The 23,457-nt window shown below is 52.6% G+C and overlaps 7 protein-coding genes across 7 annotated transcripts; 3 read left to right on the top strand and 4 right to left on the bottom strand.

Annotated features, from left to right (window-relative positions):
• Window positions 1-1,080: 1,080 nt before the first annotated feature.
• On the bottom strand, window positions 1,081-2,919 carry NEUTE1DRAFT_86281 (uncharacterized protein; the record flags this gene model as incomplete). Its single annotated transcript, XM_009855198.1, has 3 exons — window positions 1,081-2,325; window positions 2,387-2,485; window positions 2,554-2,919. 3 exons carry the CDS (start codon window positions 2,748-2,750, stop codon window positions 1,356-1,358), a joined length of 1,266 nt encoding a protein of 421 aa, XP_009853500.1.
• Window positions 2,920-4,855: 1,936 nt separating this feature from the next.
• On the top strand, window positions 4,856-5,450 carry NEUTE1DRAFT_46163 (uncharacterized protein; the record flags this gene model as incomplete). The annotated part of the gene is made up of 3 exons (XM_009854417.1): window positions 4,856-5,021; window positions 5,138-5,208; window positions 5,292-5,450. The coding sequence occupies 3 exons, from the start codon at window positions 4,856-4,858 to the stop codon at window positions 5,448-5,450; spliced, it is 396 nt and encodes a 131-aa protein (XP_009852719.1).
• Window positions 5,451-7,003: 1,553 nt separating this feature from the next.
• On the top strand, window positions 7,004-8,447 carry NEUTE1DRAFT_124067 (uncharacterized protein; the record flags this gene model as incomplete). Its single annotated transcript, XM_009855197.1, has 2 exons — window positions 7,004-7,346; window positions 7,423-8,447. The coding sequence occupies 2 exons, from the start codon at window positions 7,146-7,148 to the stop codon at window positions 8,317-8,319; spliced, it is 1,098 nt and encodes a 365-aa protein (XP_009853499.1).
• A 68-nt stretch (window positions 8,448-8,515) lies between these two features.
• Window positions 8,516-10,459, bottom strand: NEUTE1DRAFT_117873 (uncharacterized protein; the record flags this gene model as incomplete). Its single annotated transcript, XM_009855196.1, has 4 exons — window positions 8,516-9,658; window positions 9,758-9,881; window positions 9,948-9,997; window positions 10,097-10,459. 4 exons carry the CDS (start codon window positions 10,262-10,264, stop codon window positions 8,990-8,992), a joined length of 1,011 nt encoding a protein of 336 aa, XP_009853498.1.
• Window positions 10,460-11,122: 663 nt separating this feature from the next.
• Window positions 11,123-12,880, bottom strand: NEUTE1DRAFT_117872 (uncharacterized protein; the record flags this gene model as incomplete). The annotated part of the gene is made up of 4 exons (XM_009855195.1): window positions 11,123-11,773; window positions 11,857-12,081; window positions 12,328-12,562; window positions 12,832-12,880. 4 exons carry the CDS (start codon window positions 12,867-12,869, stop codon window positions 11,657-11,659), a joined length of 615 nt encoding a protein of 204 aa, XP_009853497.1.
• Window positions 12,881-14,105: 1,225 nt separating this feature from the next.
• On the bottom strand, window positions 14,106-17,411 carry NEUTE1DRAFT_67585 (period clock protein; the record flags this gene model as incomplete). The annotated part of the gene is made up of 1 exon (XM_009855194.1): window positions 14,106-17,411. One exon carries the CDS (start codon window positions 17,186-17,188, stop codon window positions 14,219-14,221), a length of 2,970 nt encoding a protein of 989 aa, XP_009853496.1.
• A 2,196-nt stretch (window positions 17,412-19,607) lies between these two features.
• On the top strand, window positions 19,608-19,976 carry NEUTE1DRAFT_46955 (uncharacterized protein; the record flags this gene model as incomplete). Its single annotated transcript, XM_009854457.1, has 1 exon — window positions 19,608-19,976. A coding segment is annotated over one exon (369 nt), but the record flags the coding sequence as incomplete, so codon positions are not given.
• Between the last annotated feature and the right edge of the window lie 3,481 nt (window positions 19,977-23,457).

The following is a 23,457-nucleotide window of genomic DNA, read 5'->3' as shown; positions in this document are numbered from 1 at the left end:
CCTTCATAAAACCTTGGCCGTTTCCACGCATCCACATCCTCGTTCCTTAACCTCATTCATCGACCACAATCTCATTCCCTAAACCTCATTTCACATCAACCACCATCGATCACAACCACCACCGCGACCTCACATTTTTATCCTTTCTTTTCTCTTCTTTTCCCTTCCCATGGACCTCACAAGCATGTGTTACTTTTTCCCTCCTGTATCGAAGCAGCAGCTGTATCGCAAACTGGAAGTGAGCGAGCGTGTAAGGAGATTGACTAAGGAGACTAAGGAGACTACTGTGTAAGGAGACCAAGGAGACTAAGGAGACCAAGGAGACTACTGTGTAAGGAGACTAAGGAGGAGACTAAGGAGCGGCCGGAGAGGGGACTGAGTGAGTGGTGTGTTCGACTACAATGATACCTTGGGTACAATCCCAAGTATGTGATCACAAGTAGTCACAAGTAGTAGTCCTAAGTAGTCACAAGTAGTAGTCCTAAGTAGTCACATGGAGGATATACCCCCCCGAATAGCATAGAGGTTATTTTGAAGTTTTAACAATAAGCTTGTTTTTTTTTCCCACTCTTTTTTCATGAGTGCTGAGTGACGGCAACAATATCCAGGAACTAGTTGTAGACGCCCTGGTACCTAAATTTGAGGTAACCAAGGTCCTCTTACTAATATGTATGTAGGATGTTGTCGGATTTTACTCGCTGGAATAAGTATGACCGACCTTCTCTTGCCATCCATAAGGGAGGACATACTGTAGATACGGTGCCTTACTCTTTCTTATCATCCCCCCCCCCCCCAAACAAGAAATGTTCTCCAGGCCGACCTTATCATTTTCAGAAGACAAGAATCTATATTGAAGCACATACATTTGTCCGACATATCCTCCCTTCACTTAAGTGGGATTTACTATAGCTACGGCGTTTCGGGAACGGAGAACTACCATCCAGGCGTACATGTATTTATGTATGTATCAAGATAAATGGTGGCATACCACGACCTGCAGAGAAGGAAAGCGCACTGAGAACTCAATTCCGCCGAGCAAGTTGATCTGAACATGTAAATAGTATCAGCTGGGAGCCAGGGCATCTTGCTACTTTTCAATTGGGTGCTACTGCAAATTCAGTTGGAGCAACTCCAGAGAGGTACGCACATATATATATGGTGGTACCGCTCTAGATTTATTCGCTAGTGTACAAATTGGTTCGCTTCTATGAACGTCTATAGTCCCTGCTGATCTGGGGCACAAACTATATTTTCCCAAGGCAGCAAGAAGCATAGCACCAACCCACCCAAAATGCAATCTCCCACATGTTCCGTGGTCCTCGACCCCAACACAGCTAGCCCATGACGCCGATAGTTTACTTGTAGAAATCAAACTTGTTCTCGTCGCTCGTACCCTTCACTTGGCTGCTGTAGGCGTCCTCCAAATCAGCCTGGATGATGTTGTACCTGTTCTTCCGTACTGCGCGCAGACCGGCCTCCTGCATAATGGCAGCGATGACGGCACCGCTGAGAGGATCGTTGCGGACAATCAAGCTGTCAAGGTCGACCTCAGGGGCCAAGCTCATCTTGCCAGCAATCGTGGTGAAGATAAGACGGCGCTCGCGGCGATCGCGCAGATTGGGGAACTCGATCTTGCGATCAAGACGACCGGGACGCAGCAGGGCGGGATCGAGAGTGTCGGCACGGTTGGTGGCCATAATAACCTTGACGTTGGCGGTCTGGTCGAAACCGTCCATCTGGTTGAGCAATTCGAGCAGAATTCTCTGCACCTCACGATCGGCACCCGTCTGCGCGTCGAATCGCTTCGTCGCAATGGCATCGATTTCATCGATGAAGATGATGGCGGGCGCGTTCTCACGAGCCATGCGGAAGACGTCGCGCACCATGCGAGGACCCTCACCAAGATACTTTTGTACGAACTCGGAACCGACGACGCGGATAAAGTTCGCTGTCGTCGAGTTTGCGACCGCCTTGACCAACATTGTCTTGCCGGTACCAGGAGGACCATAGAGAAGGACACCGCGCGGAGGGTCAATGCCGATCTGCTTGTAAAGATCAAAGTGTGTTAGGGGCAGCTCAACGGCTTCCCGAATTTCCTGCTTCTGCATATCCAACCCTCCAACATCGGCATATGTAACGTCGGGCTTCTCGTCGGCACCGAGCATAGCAATGGAGGAGTCAGCCTCGGGCGGCAAAATATCGACGACGGCATTAGAGTGACGGTGGAGCGCTACGGAGGATGAGGGCTTGAGGAGCTCGCGATCGAGAGTCGAAAGGATACGGACGACGTAGTTTGAGCCAGTACTGGATTGAACGATACCCGTGCTGAGAGGAAGGGTTAGTCTGGGCCAGTTTTGAAGACGGGGGGTGCATGAGGCGGCCATACTTTTGATCGATAGCTTCCATGAACTGTCCAATCACCAGGGGAACACTCTGAATCCTCTTGATTTCCTCCTGGGCACGTACAAGCTCACGCTTCAAGCTCCTGCCAGATACCATGTTGTCAGCCCCTCCTCATCAAGCTCTCAGCGCGTGGAACTTCTGTAACCATACCTCTGCTCATCCTTGATGTATTCCTCCTGCAGCTTGATGTATTCCAGCTGCCTCTGAAGCTTCTTCAAGGTAATGTAGTCATCACCGCCTTCTGTTGACACGCCCTCGAAGGTCTCGATGTTGGGGATCGCCGAAGGGGCGGACTTCTTTTGAGGCTGGGTCACACTGGCCGGGGTCTCGACAAGGACGTCGCCCATCTTGGCGGATGTTTTCTTGTGATGGTATTAAATGGCTTGATCGATATGTTTCCGTGTGTTGTGTCGCGAGCGCTCAGATGCGCGATTGTAATTGACGTGGGTTTGGGGGATCGGTCGGGTGGTATTCCTTGTTGTTCTGTTGTCGTCGTCGAGGTTCGCCTTGTGGCGCGTGTCAGTAGTAGGTTGTCGGTGCTAGCAGTCGCTGATGCAGTGGTCGCTGTTGCTAGTAACAGCAAGCTGGGCTGGCTGTGGCTCGTCATTCATCTGGAGCCTGCGTTGCCGGGTGCTGCCATAAGCACAGTGATTGGCTGGATGACCTCTTTCTGGCAGTTATAGTGGGCTACTAAGCACAGCTACGGTGCATGCTCTGTACAATATAGCTCGTATAAATACCATACTGATTGATGACAGATGGCCCCTTTTTTGTAGCTAAAAATCGCACTTTACCAGGAACGCTCCAGCTGCAAGTGGGGTTGTTGAACAGTGTCAAGGGGTGACTGCCGGACAGTGCAGATTGGACTGCAGTGAACTGAAGCGGCGGGAGCCTTGTCGGTGGCTCCCCCCCTCCATGCAGGTCGACCTCCACTTGGGTGCCACCATCGCAGTTGAGCGACTCCAGCCTTTCTCAACCCCACATCCACACGGGTACCCTTGCTAGGCGTCACGAAGTGTCACCTTGACGGCCAGGTCGGCTTGTCGTCCGCCGTCCTCCCCCCGTAACTTGTCTTTGGCTTGACCACTACACTATCGATAATCGTCTCTTATTGTTTGATATGTCTTTCATGCCATCGCAATGCCCGACGTGGTGTACGTGAGGCTGTGGGATATGGCAGATCCCATCGTCGCAACATCACTTCTCTGTGGCTCAACGTACACTACCGCGATAAGGGATCGAGTTGTCATTCCGAAGACGGCCGATACCAGTTTCTCCACTGTTTGGATCGAATGATGCGGCGATGATATGCTATTGTGGTCACCATACACCACCCTGCATCCCGTGTGCTAGCTAACACATCCTTGCCTGGCTCGGGCCCGTCTGAACGCATCATGGCCATGAAGCGGTGCTGATGAGGGATCGCGAGGCGTATGATGGTGAGAAGGGAGAGAGTTGGGTAGGTAGTTGGGGTTTGAATTGCGGCAGTCCAAAGGTTAAATTGCTGGTTTCACTCGATACACTCTATTGCCTATACATACAGTAAAGCGTGTGTCGCCGGTGACTGTCTGAGAAACTGGGGTTGAACATCTCAAGCCCTGAAGGAGATCAGAGCCTGGGCTCCCGTCATCCGGCGTGTCTCGGTGTGAAGTTACGATAACGACAAAGATTCAGGAACTTTATGTAAAAGTACAACATGAATTGCAGAGCGGTATACTGTAAGCGCAGGAAAGTGCAGATTTACATACAGCTGAACTGAAATTCATCTACCCGTCCATCCCCGGGTCCCCTACGCAGGCAAGGAAGAGACCCCTTCAAGCATCCGGAGTAATCCCGTGCGTCCATGAATGGTGAATTCGTGGGAGCCGGGGGGACGGACCAGGAAACGCCCAACAACCCCATCCTCGTCCTAACTCAAGAGTCACCACTTTCGGATCGCCTTATTAGTCACTGTACACCTCCGCTTCCTCCGATCTGCCGTTACCTCCTGCTTTCCCTTCTTTGTTATGCTGAAAAAACCATCCTCATTTCACCTGATCTCTCCATCCACCGATACTCAACCGCCGCATCATTCGGCCTTCTTCACCTTGTCTAATTGTATCAGCGCCCGTCGCCGTCATTCTCGTCGTGTTCTACAGTGTCCTCGAATCGCAACGTCCTTGAATTTGATGATTCCTCTATCCCGGTGCACCTGCGCCTTCAGCACTCTGGTTGGCAACGACGGATTCCATTCATAGACAATCTTACCAATTACCATACGTTACCTGAGGTCACTTCTCCCCGCCAGCTCCCACTCGTTAGGCTCGCTTTGTGTAACTGTCGGCCAACAACACCCAACTCCAACTGCTTAAAACCTACCTCTTAAATCATCAACTCTTTTCAACTTACCTTCCTCCGTCAACCGCCCGCCATGTCCTCTTCAATCCCCATCCCCGCACCGCCACCATCCGTCATGGGTATTGAACGTCGCCAGCTGAGCCAGTCAGATAATGCTGGTGGGAGCTCGTCCCCCGGGTCGTCATATTCCACCTCGCCGGAACCATCGCACCCCTCTTCCTCACCTGCCTCGTCGATGACGAAAAAGACACTGCTGCACGCTCGCCGTCCCAGCCTTTTGAGTAAGTATACATTTTCCCCGGATAAGCCATGCAACAAGGAAAAACATATAAATGGCGGCATTGATTTGCGCAGTCGTGCATATGCATTGTGAAGGTCACTAACCACTAGGTTTTAGGTTCGGCCATCTCCAAGCAGGAATGCACCACGATCAACATCGCTGAAGATAAGGATGGGCCGCCGGAGTTGGTAAGATACTTTCCTTTCTTGGCCACCCAAATGATGTCTTGCTTTTTCCCTAGTAGACCCTTAACTAACCTTTTACACATCAGATCTCCTACCTCTCCTCAAGCCAAGGTTTCGCATGGAACCCCGAGATCTTTCTACCATCCTATGTCGACTACGATTACATCCCCCTCGAGAACCGGAGAGATCCGATCCATGAGATCATCCTAACGGACGAAGAGATTAAGAAGATCTTGCCGCAGTAAAAGCAAAAAGCACACGACGGCACACGACGGCACGCACAAGCGACCACCATCAAACACATTGTATTCAGTCATGCAACTACAAGCGCCACTCTTAGACCTGTCTCTTCTCACAGATATCAGCTCCACTTCTTCACGGATCACGGCGTTACGACATGTTTTCTTCCTTTGTTTCGGTTCTAGGTGTTTGGGCGCCTACCTTGCGGTTCTTGCCTCCTCGAGAGTTCATTGGAACTATCGGCTTGATCATGTTGTGGTCTACACTGGCGAGGAAAGATCCTAGGACACTTCAGATGACCCAGATTCCTTGCGCGGTCGGGTTCGGGACACACTTCGAGCACAGTACAGTGTTACCGAGTAAGGGAGGGTATGGTGCAAGTTCCTTTTTTTGGTCAATTTGGGAAGCGCGGCGGCGGGGGGAACTAATCACATCATGGTTCTGTCAAGTTTGGTATTTGGGTTTCGGGCGTATCACTGGGTTCATCTATGTCAAGCACGACCTTCAGACCTCTTCCGAGTCCTGGGGCAATACTTTGACTTATTCTTATAGGGTATCACCCCTCAAGTATCATTCTTCTTTGTAGATAGGCCCTCGGCAAGCCACGTATCAAATGGTAAACAACATTTGGACGAGATAGAAAGAAAATACGCATTGTATGACGGTGGTGTGCAACACGGTAGGGTGTACAAAAATGTCTGCAGTCTCTTGAGCACTTGCATGGATGCCTTCGGTGTTGTTCTGTTACACATGGCCATGAGACTCTCTTGCTGGGATTCCTTGAGAGGCCGGTTAGCTGTGTTACCGCGGCCGAATGGATGTTGGGAACAGATCAAGATTCATGTAGACATGCCGATGATTCGCGGATGGTAAGATCTATCAGCATGCAGACATTTGTAGGTTAGGTACCTCTAGGTAACTGAACTGAATGTTCTCTTAATACGCAGGGTCCAAGACGAACATCCCGTCTTTCTCACATTAAACACAAGCAGGAACAAGCGCGGTTATCGCATGGACTGCAAAGAAGTAGGCGCAAGGCAACAATCTAGGTAGGTAGTCTCATAGTTGTCCAAGTGCTGTGCAGTGCATAAAGTCAGTCTGACGGATCGATGTTTCGAAGCAGTGAAATATGTCCATGCAACTGGCGAGCGGCGACACCTTGTTGGCCAAAAGCGATCAGCGAATGCCGGCACTCCTGCAGCTCTTACACAGTTAAGCACCAGCCCCAGTTTTGCCCAGGACAAGCCAAGCCCCACCATTTCGGCATCAGGGACCCCGCTCCACTAAGCAGCTGGTACCAGAGAGTGGGACCGACCTCCAAATTCGGGTTAGTGCCCGCCGATGCTATGGACTCCACACGGTTTATCGATAAGATGCCCGATGGGGTGCAATGGGGAAGCGGGCCCAAGCGGGCCCAAACGGGCGCGGACGCGGGCGCGGACAGCTTGAACTGCCTGAGGGTTGCATGGAACTGTGAACTGTCGCTGTCAACTTAGTGTCCAGAGTAAACAAATCAAGGACTGGACACTTCACAAATTCATCACCACCATATCTACTCAACGCATTTACAATTGGGCATCACAATCTACGAGAATGGTCGACCGAAGATAGACACACTCTCTCAAAAGAAATCATTTCCCATCATCCGCGACACATCACCAACCGCCCGTCCGCCCGCCCGCTCGCTCATTTGCGCCGCGATGGAAATGGAATCCGCCGTCCACCGTCGAATCGAGCTTCAATCGCCCGAAGACTTTACCTATCTAATCGACAATGTACGCCGCGCCGCAGCGGACAGCATCAACGCCGCGTTTCCGCCTGTTGACGCGGGCGACAGAAACGGGGAGGACGAGGAGGAAGAAGATGAATTGCGCGTGAGGATAGAGCAGTTGGTTGATGATGTACGTGTTTCTTCCCTTCCTATATATCCTCTTCTACTACATAGCAAAACCCACCAACTAACACCAAACAACGCAGTACATAACCAAAACCTTCACCTACGTAGCCCCCAACATCTCCATCAACGGCCTCCCCGTAACCGACCCCTCGGAATTTTTATTATCTCTGTCCTCATCCCCACTCACCTCACCTTCTTCCACCACCACCATCACAACAAGAACAACAACCAACGGCACCAACAACAACAACAACAACAACAACAACAACAACAACAAAAAGTCCTCCTCCGCCAAGCCATCGTCTTCGAAAAAAATCCAAAAGACCAAGTCCAAAAACAAAAAGAAACCAACAAAACCCCAAGAAGAATACGAACCCTTCGACCCCCGCAAACGCTCCCGCCTCGAAACCCTCGCCCGCGAAGAAGAAGATCTCCTGCGTTCCATCGCCTTACTCAAACGCCGCGTACCTGCCTCCGCCGCTTCGGCGCTGGTTGACTCTTTGGCTCGGCAGACGGAAGCAGACCAAAAGGCGTTGGACAGGGCCAAACAGAAAGTGGTGGAGGAGGGGGTGGTTGCTGGACGAAAGGCTTTGGAGGGGTTATTACCTTTTGTTGATGCTGGTGCTGCTGCTGCTGAAGGTGGAAATGGAAATGGAAATGGAAATGGAAATGGAAATGGAGATGGGAATGGGAATGGGAATGGGAATGGGAATGGGAATGGGAATGGGGACGTAACAACAGGAAAGGGAGGAAACGAAAAAGGAGGGTTTGCTGTTGCTGCTGCTGCTGCTGCAACAATGGAGAGGCAGGAAGAAATAGAGGATGGGTTTGCAAAAGCGGTTGAGGCGCTGAGAAGGTTGAAGAGTCAGATGCCGGCTACGGTGGCGAGGATGGAGAGGGCGAGGGTTGCGGGCGGGTATGTTGTTGCTGGTGTTGGGGGGAGTGGTGTCGTTGCGGCGCCTGGGGAGGGGAGGTAGACATGTTGTTGGTTGGGTTGGCGATACTCGTTGGTGCTGCGGGAAGAAAGTGTTGGATCTGTTCGAGCCGGCATGGTGAAATTGTTGCTTGTGGGAGCATTGTTTACTTTTTGTAGAGAGGCTTTAAGCGATTAGATTTTGGAGTTAGGGGCGTATTGGCATGGCCATGGGTATGGGCGGAATTTCAAACATGTAATTACTGTTAGAAATTGCTCCAGATTTATTGATGTCTTCACCCCACAAATACCAGGCACGTACATCATAAACGGCCAGAAACAAGTAATCTATTGTATATCCGTGTGTATACCAAAGAGACCACCTCCGACAAAGACGCGAGGACTCTACATACGCTAATGTAAAATCACCAGTGCTAAGTTCAAACCGGATTAACGTTTCCGATCTCGCACTTGAAGATACCCTGCAAACACAACCAACTCCTACCCATTACGGCCACTAAGTTAGTTTGGCCGAATGATGACTTCATTACAACTGAATACTCTTTCATAGCGTATATAGACCCATGATACTTCATGTAAGCAAACCGCGTTAACAGCCTTCCCCCTCACAGGCAGAAATGACGCCATTTTCTGGGGGGACTCGGTGATGCTTTGCCCTTCGAACTGCCGTCTTTCTGACTGGAAGCCGTCGTCAAACCTTCCCATTGCATCTCTTATGCGGCAGCGGGAGCAGGGGCGGCGGCCTCAGTAGCAGCGACGGCAGGCTCAGCGGCAGGAGCAGGGGCAGCCTCGGTCGCGGCAGGGACGGCGGCGGCGGGGGCGGCGGCGGCGGGGGCATCAGCCTTCTTCTCCCACTTAGCGGGACGAGCCCACTGCTCCTCGCGCCAAGGACCCATGTCGCTCATGTGGCAGCCACCGGCGCACTGGCAGGTACCGCCAAACTCCTTGGGGAGGTTCTCAGCGGGCACCTGCCCGAGGAGCTCCTTGCTGTAACCGCTGCCGAGGACGTGGATCTTGGAGACGGTGACGGGGTCGAGCCAAGCCTTGATGACGTTCCAGACGGTGCTGAAGCCCCAGGGCGCGTTGATGAGGTAGAGCTTGCCGAGGCGCTCGGGGTAGTAGTTCTGCGAGAGGGTGGAGGCCTGCTTGACGTAGCCGAAGACCTGGGGGGCCTTGGTGAGACCGACGCCCTTCAGGTCCATGATGGTGCAGCACGTCTCGAGGAGGACGCCGGCCTTGCGGGAGCAGGCGGGCAGGCGGGGGTCGGCGAGACGCTCGTACTCGACAGCAAGGTTGGTAAGCATGCGCTCGGCTGTTGTGATCTTGTACATGGCATTCAGATCGATCTTGCCAAGCTGCTCGATGTAGACGGGGCGGCCATCCTAGTGGGGAACGTCATGTTAGCCTCGTGTATCTTCTTTTTCTGGTCACTATTGTCGCAGCCCATAGAAGCAAACTTCGGAGAGAACTGGAAGCCGTACCTTATCAGTCTTGTGGTAGTATTGAGGGTAGTACTTGGAAACCTCCTCCTTCTCGGGGTACTCCCACTCAGGGACGGTCTCGTCAAGCTTGGTCTCTGCCCTCCACTTCTCGCACTCGACGAACCTTGGGTTTGATGGTCAGCGCTTTGTTGTTCAAACTCGAGCGATACTGGGCAGATTTCGCGCTTACATTTGCTTGGCGAGGTTGACATCGAACTTGCGGGCGCGGAGGAAGCGCAGCTATTTGCGGAATGTGTCAGCACCTGTCTATCCCACCACTTCTCCTTCTTCTTTTTCTTCTCCATCTCTCCCACTAGAATCGAGCATCATATTGCATACCAGCGTAAGGGTGTCGAGGCGCTTGGTGTAGCCCTCAGACTCCAGCATCAGACGAAGCTGGGTGACCTGGGCCTGCTGCTGGGGAGTCAGATGGCCGGGGTGGCCCTCCTGCGCGTCGGGCGCGGTGGTAGGGTAGTCATAGTCGTCGTACTTGGGTTCGAGCTCCATGTTGGCGGTTGTTGTGGTGTTGTAGAGGTAGGTAGGTAGGTAGGTTGGCTGAAGCGGGGTGTTGGGGTTGGGTATTAGGAAGCTGAGGCAGGAGACGATGAAGAGACGACAATGATGTGTACAAACTTGGAAAGTAGAGTAGCGTTATAGGAGATGGGTAACGCAGTCGTGGCAAAAAAGGTTGGTCCGAAGGGGAAAGGGTACACAGTCGGCTACAGAGTCAAGGCAGGCAGGCAGGAAGGGGAAGGAGGCCGGAGCCCGCCCGTGATGGAGATGGTTTAATTGGGGTTCCGTTGCAGAGGGCCGGGGCCCCTGAGATTCCGCCTGCCCCTGGGGCCGCCTGCCCGCTTGGGACCCGACGTTGGGGCCCCATCCGCTAAGCTGTTTTCTGCTGTTGGCGCAGGGCATCCAGTACACTATTCACCTACCTAGGTCGGGCCTGGTCTGCCGTTCGCCTGCCGCCGTACCAGACAGAGACAGAGGCAAAAGACTCGGGACCCCGTCTCCGAAACGAATGCCGTCGTCATGGCGGTCAAGACCACAGATGTGCTTCCTCACTCCCGAAATAGGGGTTTCAGTTTCCAGGGGGCGGGGGTGGCTCACTTTTGACAAAACACTGACAGCGAAACAGACAGGTCAACGGCCGCCCGAGCGCCCTACCTACATGCGCATTGGCCCCCCGCCCATCTGATTGTCTCGACTGGATAAGACTTGGGTACACCACTTGATAAACGATGGCGACGATCGATCCGCGACTACAATACCGGCATCCCGCTCACCAGACAAACTCGCCCCCTCAGCCACGTGATCTCCTCGGATTGGCTTTTAATAACGTTGCGAGACTATCTCGGTGTATGTTTGCGGCAGGTATCGTGACAATCTAAACACTGAGCCAGAGCAGCGATCTCTCGTGTAGCTAAGTAATAGACAGTAACTTCCATGACAACCAAGAACCCGGGCGAGAAATATAAAAAGTCATCATCGTGCCTTGATCATGAGGCTGTCGTCGTTGGAGGCCGCCAAACTCAAATCCTCTTTAATCTCTCGCGGTTGTAGCCTTGACCCAGGCCAGAGCGAACCTCATCTCGCCAGTCCCACTCCAGTCTCTTCAACACGACAAACCGCTTGCGTGGCCCTTGTTCTTTTATCTCGTGAACAAAATGTTACTGAGCGTAATACAACGCAGAATATCTGTGAGGTGTCGTTCGTTAAATTGTTGTTTTCAAATCATGTCCAACTTACCAAGCCGTCGTGAACCTCGTCTCACATGATCGCGGCCAGCAGCCTCGGCCTGCCTCGCTATTCCGGACATTCTTCAACCGTCGTTCGTTGCCATGGCATTTCGTGATGGTGCATTATGTCCTCGCTTTCTGTATTGACCTAATCTCCTCTTCAACCGTCCGACGCCGTCTCGCTCTTCTTTCCTTTTGTCTTCTCCTCTTCCTCCTTCTCTTTCCTCTTCTGCACAACGTCCCAGTTGTACACTCTCGCAACCGCAACTTCCATCGTCTGTGGCGCATCGTTCAGGTTAGCGAAAGGTTCCAGGATTGGTAACAAAACCACCATATTCTCGTTCTCCGCCCAACACGTACCGTAATCTGCTCTCGCAAGAAATCCAGATCCTCCTCGCAGTTCTGCAAGCTCTGCGTCGCCGCCTTGAGCTTCGAGTCAAGCAGCTGCTCGGCCTCCTCAATGGGATACGACAGCATGACGTTGGCGCCGAGCCAGATGTACACCTCGTCGGTGGGTGGGATCTTGGCCTGGGCGTAGAGAGTCTCGTTGAGCTCGAATGTGGTTTCGATTGGGTCTGATTCGTCCTGTAAAACAGACAAGTAAAGAGGTGTTCTTGTCAGCATGTCTCGTTTGTGTGCGACCGTATCGTCGTCCATCCATCCATTCATCAATCCTTGTTGTTCATGCTCGTTCTTGGCCTTTGATTCTCAATTTCCTCCCTGGCGCATTTGGTACTGTATCCGCCGTATAGCTAGCGGTATAGCCTGTATTTTCGCGTGCCCTGAAGACGGAGGTGTGTGTGTGTGTGCATGTGCGTGTGTGTGTCGTACCTTTCTCATCTGCAGGAACCGCACCGTGTCCAATGTCTTCTGGATATCCGGCATCTTATCCTTCAACCCCACCACTCGTCGCTGGAGGTTCTGCTCCATGAACTGGTACTTGGCAATCAACTCTTGGAACCGCCTCAGGGTGGGCTCGACGTCCGCGCGAGACGTGACATAGTCCTCGACCTTGTCGACGAAGGGCGCTTGGGGGATACCTCGGGGGTTCGCGGGCGTGGCATCACTGTAGGTTTGGCGGAACGTGGGAGCAGCAGGTCAGCTTATTTTGTGCTTCTATAGGTAGGCTAGGCTAGGCTAGGCGAGGCTATGCTAGCAATGAGGAATACTTTGAGTCATGTCCGACTGTTGAAGTTGGGGGGATCAGGAGGGCAAGACGTTCGTTTGTCCTGTCACCATAGAGCTGGCATGCCCAACATAAGCTCTGATGCTTGGCCAAGGTAGGGCAAGGTAAGGTAGGTAGGTAGGTAGGTAGCTCAACTGGGACTGACTTACCGACCCGCAGTTTCTACTTCTTTTCCTTTGGTTGCCATTTTGAGTATGGACCTTACATGTCGGGTTGTAAGGGGGAAAAGACCGATCAAAGCGGGGAGCTTCCACTTGCGTGCCTCGCGCAGAGCTCGTTGTTTACGTAGGTAGGTAGGTAGAGGTAGGTGCGATATGGTCATGGATGGAACCCCAAGGGCTGGCTTGCCCGCCCGCACCTCGCTGAGCTCGCTCCCCCGCCTGCAGCCAGGAGTCCGGTCGAATCGATTTCATTAAGGTGGGGCAGGCCCCTGCCCGCGTACAGTACAATTCACCACTGGAAAGTTTTGTTAGGTAGTGAGAGACCTTGAGTCAAGGGAGTTTCTGGGCGGGTGAATCCAAGCATATGTGCTTCACTGGATCGGGAAGGCTTGGAATCAAAACGATCATGTGAAGTCCTCGTCTTTTGACGTGTCTTTTCCGGGATTGAAATATTTGTACATGTCTTTTGTGTGCTATGGAACTGCTGGCGATGGCTTTATCAAAAGATCCGGGCTAACAAACAACCCACCGTTGGACTGTGATGACGACCCTGATACTGTACCTATGTAGCCCGCCCAGCGTTGGATTAATCCGTCAGGGGCTTGCTGATAATGCGCTCAGGGTCTTACGCCCGACCTAAGGATCCACGATTACCGCTCGATCATCAAAACGTTCCGGCAGCGAGGCCATCGTGGAGACAACGAACCGGGACTAGAGGTAGTGATCGATTCACTTTGAAATCCTATATACACCACATACCCCATCAGAAGACCTACCACCAAGTCCAATCCTTATTTTACGGGTGCACCCGTTGCGACTGATGTCACCGGCCTTCTGCTACTGCTGCGAACCGTTGATACGGATTCAAAAAAAAAAAAAACAGGTATGTTCTTTTTTTTGCACACGGAGTCATCTAGTGTACAAGGAAGCCAAGAAAAATATCCAATACAAAAAGAAAAAGAAGAGAAAGAAGAAAAACCCCCATAACAAAGGCCAGAGAAAAAAAACCAAAGCCACAACGTTTGAAATCCAAACAACACTAACCCAGACGCCCAAAAAAAAGTCCCCAACTCACCCCCTCCCTCCACCCACCACCACCCATGACCGCTCCATTCATGGGATCCAGATCCCTCACCCGGCAATCACCCTCGTTGGATATCCATGCGAATCGAGTCCCCGAAAAGCGACAATTGCAACTCCCCCAAAAATGGCAAAAGCAAAGAACCGCGCGCTCGAGACAACCCGCTTGCTCGCCAAAGCCAAAAATTCGAGAATACCGGCACCTAATTTCCTGACACCAGCCGCAATGCGTTCCTTTTGCTCTCGTGTGCTCTCCGCGTCTTCTTCTCACATAGGAAAAATACCCACTCAGGTCTCACGAGGATGAGACGTCCTCCATCGAGCTACTATAGCCACTCTCTGCCCCACCAGCGGTTGCAACCGAGCTGCCAGTATGCAGCATGTCCACCTCTTTTCCGGTGACGGCTGCCAATGGGCTGTCGTCCCCATCCACCGCTCCTGCCCGCGGCATCATCGACCGCATGTTGTGGCCGCTGTCTGACATGCGATTGTCGTCGCTGTCCATCCGCACATCAGTCTCAGTATCAAACGCCAAATCGTCCTTCCGCATGTACGTGTTGTTGTCCGAGAAATGAGGATTTGCTCGGCGCGAGATCTGCCCCTCAGAGTAAGAATCTTCCTCTACTTCCTCCACTTCTTCATCGTCCGAAGCTAGATCGTCGCCGTCGTCCCAGCTGGAATCGGTACTAAACGGGGGATAGAATATTGCCGGAGGAGGGAGTGGGGCTGGATTCAGCCGTCGGAATTGCCCAGAGACGTATTCAACTTGTAACGGCGCGACAGTCAGCCTGTGGCTGCGAGGAGGCAGAGGCGACGACGTTCTTATCGCTGCCAAGCGTTCAGCGATGAATTCAGCCGTGTCTTCCGATGTTGTCGAGCGCGACAACTGCCGCTGCAAGATAGGTCTGATGACGCGGCGAGTGGTGACGAGCATGACAAAATGGTCGTCAGGAAGTACTCCACCAAGACCAGAGGGTTCCATGACTTCTTTGGCAATAGGCTGAATTCGAACCTTGGCAGGATCCTCGCACCATGGGAAGACGAAATCCTCGTCATTGGGCGAGGAACCGTCGTCGGCCACGAGATCAGGCAGGTTTCCGGGGTCAAAGTCCAACGCCTCGGCCACGCGGGCCCGATCATCACTGAGCGGCCTAATGGGAAGAGACGATCCAGACAACGTCCGCTGCAGCACATGTTCAACTTCATCACCAGATCCGGATCCTTCGACCTCGCGGCCGGCCGTCATTTGCGCTGTTGGCGACATATCGCCAGGGTCTCCTGAAAGATCGGTGCAGAATGGAGCGCCGGTGTAGTAAACGATGGCGCCGTCATATCGACGCTTCCTCCGTTGTTGCGTTGTTCCCGATCCGCTGAAATCCCACTTCGAGTTACCCATGTTGCTCTCATCGACAGCATCCTCTGAGCCTTGTGACATCGACTCTTCCAAAGAGGTCTCGACCGAGGATGAATTGCGGTGCACAAACATCGGTTTGTAATGAAAGGTGTCCGAAGGTGACCTTGAGGGACCGAACCTCCCAATCTCTGAACTCGCCTGCTGCGTTTTCCGCTTCTTCCTCCGACCATTCTTATCCGAGCCATCCTCGGTATCTTCTGTCAGAGGGCTTTTCTGGGACTTGTCCTCGCTGCTGTCGCTGCTGAATTTGGTTCCATCGGTCCCGCCACGCCAGCGGATTTTCCGACCATCAGCAGACAGCTGGAACTTTGTGCTCTTTTCAGAGACAGCTTGGCGAATAAAATTCGGCGTTACGTTAACCATGTGCAGTTGGGCGAGGTTGCAAAGCAGATTGAGATATACCCAGCCCTCCGCATCCGGAGCGACATCTTGATAGCTGGTCCGGCTTCCCTGCAAGAATTCGGGAGATACCAGGCCCAAATGACGGATGTAATCCATATTCTCGGATGGGATCTGGACTCGGTCCGGGTCCAAATCGCGGGGCCTGGTTGGCCGTTGGTCCGGCGCAATAGCTCCCGGGGGCGAGGTGTTGTTACCAGTGCGACCGCCGCTTCCACTTCCATCTCCGCTTCCAGTCCCAGTTCCGCCAAGTTCGGTTTGATCGCCACCCGAGTTGGATGCAGAACCATTGTCTTTGGAGGAACGGTTCTTCTGCGGGTTGTCTCCATTCTGTAGTTGGATGCAAGCTTCGCGCAATCCTTCCGGAGGGGGGCGAGGGGGAGCCATGTTGGTTCCTTCCGGCGCGAGTGGTGCATCCATGCTCGGCATCGACTGGTTGCGCTGCATGTTTCGTCCACTGATCTTTCCAGTGAACAGTTGCTCCAAGCGTCGGACAACCAGCTTCTTCTTCTCCTTGTCGGTCATGACAATATGGTGAGGAAGCAGGCCATCGGGCGTGTCGCGCAGATAGTTTTCTACCTTTTGCGTCCCGACGGATTTTGCCCTGGTCAGCGAAGGTCGTCCGAGCGACGGACCGGAAGAGTGGGGCGCATGAGAGCTACGGCCCGTCGACATAGAGTTGTATGCAGAATCGACAGGACGACTGCGCGACGATGACGACGAATCGTGTTTCGACAACGATACCCCAGACGAGTGAACGGCCGTTCCATGTCTGCCAGTCTTTCTCCTCTGCGATGTCGATTCGCTCGAGTCCCCGAGACTGGCAGCAAAGTCGCGGAGCGTTGCCTCCAACTCACGTTTCTTTCTTCTAGGTAAGCCATGTACCTTGATCTCAAACAACTTCTCTTTCCTCATCACGTCGGAACCAAATTGCTTATACCTCTTCAGTTCCTCCTTCAGCCGCTTGTTTTCGACAGTCAAGTCGTCAATGACACTGCGGTAGTCATCGGCGGCGCTGCTGTGCGCAGCAACCGGGCGGAACCCGGGTAACTGGACACCACCGGGCGGATGTACGGGGTTTCGTCCAGGCGGATACCTAGATTCCTCGTTGGAAGAGTCAGTCTCCTTTTGATAAAAAGGAGGATCGACTTCCATGATGTGGCTCTCGTCATGAAAGGCCGCGGCAGGGTTACGATTGGATTGATCAAACCAATTCGTGGGCTCACTCTCTCCAGACGAATTCCTTCGGGTGGGCGAGCTCCTGAGTTGGGGTTGGGATTCGATCACTCCCAGTGCGGAAGATGAAGTAACTCTGCTGCTAGCATCTCGCCCAAGGCGGTGATTTTCAAGTGTTATTGATTTGTCTGGGGAAGCACGTCGGGGGAGAGGGTGACCACGGCTGTCAAAGGGTGGCGGGCGCATGCCCTGGGATTTATCCCCACTATCCGCCATGTTCACCCTATCAGATCTTCGTCAGAAGACTGCGATGCTACTCACGTTCGAGCAGCTTGTGGGGACTTTTCATGATACGGCTGTGTGCGTGTCCTTACGACACTTGAGCTGGGCGGATGCCCTCGAGGCCTGAGACTATGGAAGCCGCAGACCGGCAGGCAGAAGCGAGGGGGGATGTCTCGGGTGTCTAAAGAGCGAGCAAGCTAAGTTAGAAAACTGAGCAACAACGGTGCAAAATTTTCTCGGTCAAGGCACTAATGAGGTTCGAGATTGGCAGCATGAAAGCCCCCCTGGTGTGTCGGAAGCACTATCCGGGGGCAGTCGCGCCATGGTGAAGAAGCACGCTAGAACGGGCAACAATGAATATTAGAGTCCCGAAATCAACAAACATGAGCGGGAGAGAGCAAAGGTGGTGGCGAAACGAAAGTGCTTCTGTCCAGACTCTGTGAAATACACGGTCAAGCAGCGACAATCTTGGGCTACCTCGACGATTGTTGGGTATGAGGGAGAGAAGAGGAGGGAATCTCGACACAGAGGCGCAAAGATAGAGAAAGAAAAGAGCGACAAACAGAACGAGGGCGTTGAGCGGTGGGGAGGAGGAGAGGTGTTGAAACAACCAAGAAAAGAAGAGGGTCGAGTCAGAAGCTCGCGGAGACGGACATGAACGCCGGTGAGGTGGTTTGGGCAAGATAGGTGGTGAGAATGGATGAGATGCCGTGGGTAGGTTGAGAGTGTTCCTGCTTCAGGAACAGGGAGTTTGTCGGATGGATGGGGAAAAAAGGAACAGGTGGAAAACAAAGGGGGTATTGCGATATAGGCAAAGTTGAGTCGGATTTACCTTTGATTTCTGGGCTTTCCTGGGTCCAGTTGAGAGTATGGTTGGCGTTGGAAGGTAAACAGAGAAAGGCCGTTAACACGTCGTAAGAATCGGTGGTGGTATAGTCGCAATAGCCAGGCCAAAATTGAGGAGAGATCGGCAGTCCCCCCCTGGGGTTTCCTTTGGAGCTCAGGCCCGGGTGCTTGACTTGAGGATTTGGATAGCTGCTGCTTTTTCTGCAGCGAGGGTTTCTTTGGTGTGCGAAGTGGATGCGATGCAGCAAAGACGGTTTCGTTCGGATTTGCAGTTATCGCAGGATAAACGGAGAAATGACTATACAGCCAAGTTTTGGAACAGGTCTGTTGGCGTGGGCTACAGGTACCTTAACAGGCCAGTGTTGGGGCCTGTCAATCCGCCACACTGCTACGCTCTGGTTCCTCTGGGGTGGATGGGACCGGACTTTAGGTTGTGTGATGGGGTGAAGCACTGCGGCAGGGGGGTGAGATGGAGGTACTGACAAAGTACACGACTAGCCCGAGGCAATCGACAATCGAATTCCGGGTCGAAGTGTGTTTGCGGGCGGTCAGGTGAGTGAGGGTGCGGGTGTGTTTCTGTGTAGTTTGGGTAATCAAGATAATTTCATCCAATGCCGTTTTCGCAATGGAGTGTGTAAAGATTCAGACTGGGGCCGGCGTGGAAAGGGGAGGGAGGGCCAGGAGGGGACGAGGGGACTGGACCGGAGCACATACTTACGTTGGTTGCGAATAGAGGCACGCGTCGTGCTCTCTTGCTCACTTTCCCACAGATGCACAGGAATCGCCCCGATCCTCACCACTGCCCAGGTTCCAGGGGATCGAAAAGTTCAGGGTCCTCTGCGACCGCCGTCTAATTGGCCAGCTGTCGTCCGGTCCCCAGAGGATCAAGAGATACTTGTAGGCCCGCTCCCCATCCATCAACCTCCCCGACTTGATTCTCACTTTGTCTTCGCCGCAAAGCCCTCACGACAAAACGCTGGGGACATGACTAGCAGCTCTCGCCCTTCATCTCTTCAATTGACCGGTCTTTTCCCTCATGTTTCTGCCAAAAAGCCATCGTCCAGGGCCGACAATGTCAGCGCCCGGTGGGGAGAGCCCAGGTGTTCTTTGTTAGAGGCCAGGAACACCTTGAATCGCTTTGTTCACCCCGCCCGGCTCGATAAAATTTGAAATCCTCTTAACCCACCATGTATTGCTATGGTGTTGTGGGTAAGTTTAAATCTGTGCTTGTCGTCTCCACCTCATGAATGCAGTTTCCTACCTGGCTACCAGCAGCTCACTTGGCCTCTCACTCTTTGGCAACTCTGAACCAGGAGCGACGACCTCGTAACCAGATTTTCAACGCAACCCCGCCCGTCGCAACGGTCATAACCTCGTCTGGAATCCCCTACCTAGCACATCCGGATGGTTCGCTTCAAAGCATAATCAATCAATCAATCAGCATGCTCGCCGGGAATCTGCATCAATCAATGACCGAGCGAGAGAGAACGTGCGCCTGACTCGCAAGCAATCCAAGGAAAACGTGAGGGACGGAAACCCCGAGCGCACGCAGTTTGCTGGCTAAAAGGTGCCTCCATTCGCACCCGTCTCGTCGGTTATCAGGATCACCGGCTGCGCTCAGGATTGTGGGCGGCTCCACCTTGACGCCACGCGGGGTGGGCCTATTGAGCAACGTCCCACATCATCTAACGTCATTGCTCGCAAAGGGGTGCGCTACAGTGACTTTCCACAACAGCCTGGCGGGAAAGGTAGCACAGGAGGTCGCGGCGGTGGGGCTTCGACCGAAAGTATCTTGAGCCTCCAGATCTCAATTTTGCAGTGTCATCGGTCTTGCAGCGGCATCAGGACGCCTCGGGCACCGTACTGGTTGTCCGGCCAAACTCTGGAACCTGTGGGGATGTGGGCACGAGCTTGGCTTGAATGGCCTCACCCATGACAAAAGAAAAAAAAAAAAAAAAAAAAGTCAAGACGGAAACGGGAGTTGCGGCAACTCGACAAACTGTGTTCCCAAAATGCCTTCACAAAACGGTTTGCGCAGAGTACATTACCTACGAACCCTGAAAGTACCCCGACGTGCGACCATGGTTCCACATGGAAAACCCCTACATTTTGCATTTGGCAAGCGGCGGAGTTGAACCCTTAATTCTCATTGAAATGCCCCGCGATAAATAAGGGTTTCCAACGGTTTTGCATAATCTTGGTAGGTACGTGTGTGCCCCGTATGGAAATGTGTGGTGGTGGTGGAGAGCTCGCATTTTTAACAGATTCGAGATTCAGCGGGAGACCGCGAAGCCTCGTGTTTTTGGTGGTGGTGAGATTCAGGCCACCATGCCGGCAGGTATCGATTGCCAAGTATTCTTCTCTTTTCAGCAACAACATAAAGAGAGCTTTTCCGGCTGGCGCACCACGTCTGTTTCTCTCACATCGTACAGATGGTGACGGCTTTTCGCAGTGTCTCCAGTCGTCCGTCATGTCATGCCTTTTGAGGTTTTGGATCTGATGACGGGCAGCAAGTGGAAAAGATGCGGTACAAGTTCATGTTGACCCTGACAAACATCCACTGCTCAGCTATCCGTTTGAGGTGCAGATTTCTGGGCATCTCGAAGGAGACTTTGTGCAAATGCTATAGAGCACGTAGAGAGAAGGTAAAAGGTTGACTGATGATGTGTGACAAGCCATTCCCGGTAACCACCTGCCGTCTGATCTCGATGCCGTCTCCTCATTACTTTGAGAGGTTGTCACCAGCCGACACTGAGACAGATTTTCGCAATTTGGTTTTGTCAGCATTTACTTGGGAGAAACACGGGGAGTCATGAACGGTGGAAACATGTCGAAGATGAAGAGATCAATTTGGAAACGTCCGTCGTTGACACTACTATGGTAGTGTAAGTGGAAAGTCCAAGAGCGCAGTTGCGAGCACCCGCCGATGGTCCCTGTAACTTTCAGCTGCTAGAACAAAGTACGGGCAACAGTTCGCTCTTGACAGGGTGCGCAGGTGCTCCGCAACTGGTACAGCGCCCCTGTCACCTGAAAACAGCTGTGGCCAGCCGCGCCTGGCCAGGTCCAGACCCTTTTTCATTCATGGTGCCAAGACGATAGTCTTAACGGTCACAGCATGACGTCACACCTCTGTTCGGATATAACTTGTTAGCTCGATACGTTGGTTCTCCAAGAAACAGGGGCCAGACAAGTGCTGAGCAAGACATTTCTTGTGTGGAAGCTGAGGTTCTCTGCTACCCCCAATAAACCACGCTAACAAGTTATCTCCATGCTAGACTCGCAGAGGTGTGCACTCACGGGACGGTAGCAAGATCAAATATCAAAAATGCTAAGAAAGTCTGGTAATAAAGAGTCACCTTGGTGACCTCCAAGTCGACCCTTGGATCTTCGTGTATATTAGCGGTATATGAGCAGGCGTTCAAAAATGTCTTGGAATGACGCTGCAGTGAGGTCCAAGATCAGACACTTCACGCAGTTAACACAGCTAGACTGCCAGGCATAAAACACAGGGATGCCAGCACGAACGGCCATCGGCGATGCGGTTCGGAGGAAAATCCTGCCCGGGCCCGACTTCCACTTTTGACGGATGATGTACACTACATACGATGTTTTGGCTCTAAACTGAACGTCCACGGGGGTTGGCTTGACCTCTTATCCATCTCATTCCGTCATTCTCCTACACGAAGAATCCGGGTCTTCTCCCTGTTCCATTTTTCAGTTGTCAACCACATTCGCAATAGCCCCTTCCCATGTACCTTCGTATTCGATAACCCAGAAACACATCGATATACGGTCATAGCCAGCCACGCAGAGAAGTAGTGTAGCTACGTAGCTTTGCCAACTCACCAGGATCCCTACCAACTTCCATCTCACCGTCGTTTCTCTTCTGGTGCATGGGTAACTCCGTCCGTATGATGAAACTCGGATGCCCCGGCCTCCCTGTGGGCATCCTTTCTGGAATCCCCTCACCTCGTGGTAGCACATTGGAGTGTTTTGGAGCCGCACACTGACTGCAACACGCAGCCGACCGCACAAAAACACCAACTGAGGAAGACCACCCTGCCGATCCCTGAGGACCCTGATTTGGGCCGTGAGGATATGTAATTTCCACCCAAAGACTCCTGCAGCGATCAATTCCTAGCAAGACCAGTTAATTGAGTAGTATGACCGTAGCCCAACCCGGTGCCCCGTGGCCGTCGATAGTGTAGTCTCTCGATGCGCCGGCCGTCCATTGATAATCCGTCGATCGATCAGGATCTGCAAAGCCTACACATTGCTGTCTTTTTTTCCTTCCTTGCTCGCTCCTCGTCTTTCTTGAGCATCGCATTACATCATGTCACCCTCACCTTTCTGGTGGGCATGTGTTTGTTACTCACCTCACCACGTGAGACCATACCGATGAGACAATCTGCCGCCTTCGGTATCGTTCCTGGCGAGCCCCGTCACTCGGATGCTTTCCCGCCATCCCGATATCCAAGTTTAGTTGAGACCCCTGAGACCACTACACGTAGCTCAAGAAAGGAAACAACTGACGATATGTGCCTAGGAGCCTATAAACCTTGCGAACTTTGTGGTACCAATATCCAATGCCATTACTGTACAGTCCATCTTCATCTACTCTCAGCCAATCAATTGCGGCCGTGGCTCCCTCCGTGAGCTGATGAGATTGTTGTACAGGTGTATATATCAACCCTGCATTGTCTGTTAGTGTGCTATCTCACTACGCACTTTTCGCGCCCTACTTTAAGAAGCGCACCTAACAAGCAAATCAGAATTGAGGTATACAGTAATCACCGTGCCACTATTCGGAGACATGCCCGTGTTAGTCACAGCCAATCACTAGCTCGACGATCTCCTTCCCCCGAAGTCGATATGCCTGCCCCGAGAGTTCTCGAGTTGCCAAATGAGGATGTTGCTATGGACGGTTGAAAGATGATGATCATGGTTTTCGCCACTCGCACGTCCCATCCTAAAGCTTTGCGAATAGCTTCATTTGCCTCATCCTCCGGAGTCTTCTACACTATTGCTTACAGATGTCGATCAGCCGTTGAGTATAATCGACCCATGGATGTTACAGAGATTTCTGGGAATCTGGCAATAGCAGTTGATGATCAAACAAAAGCATCCTCGGCGACTGGGCACCCAGGCCCCCCCGAACCAGCGGTTGCTGCTCCAGAAGTTCGTGGCTGTCGTCTATCGATATACATCCTACAGGTATACCCGCCTGAGGAAATCCATAACTACAGACTACTCCAATGCCAGCGGGTTAGCGAGGTTAAGCACACTACACTACGCTACGCTCCCGCAGTACAGTACTGTACATACACCAGGAGACTAAGTAGTCTACACTATCTCGTTCGCATAAATATCCAAACACACATCCATACCTATTCAGGGAAACCACGACGGTGGCAAAA

Source organism: Neurospora tetrasperma, assembly GCF_000213175.1.
Source record: "Neurospora tetrasperma FGSC 2508 unplaced genomic scaffold NEUTE1scaffold_5, whole genome shotgun sequence".
Classification (NCBI taxonomy): Eukaryota; Fungi; Ascomycota; class Sordariomycetes; order Sordariales; family Sordariaceae; genus Neurospora; species Neurospora tetrasperma.
Note: the sequence above shows the minus strand (reverse complement) of the source record. Positions and strands in the feature narration are given on the sequence as shown.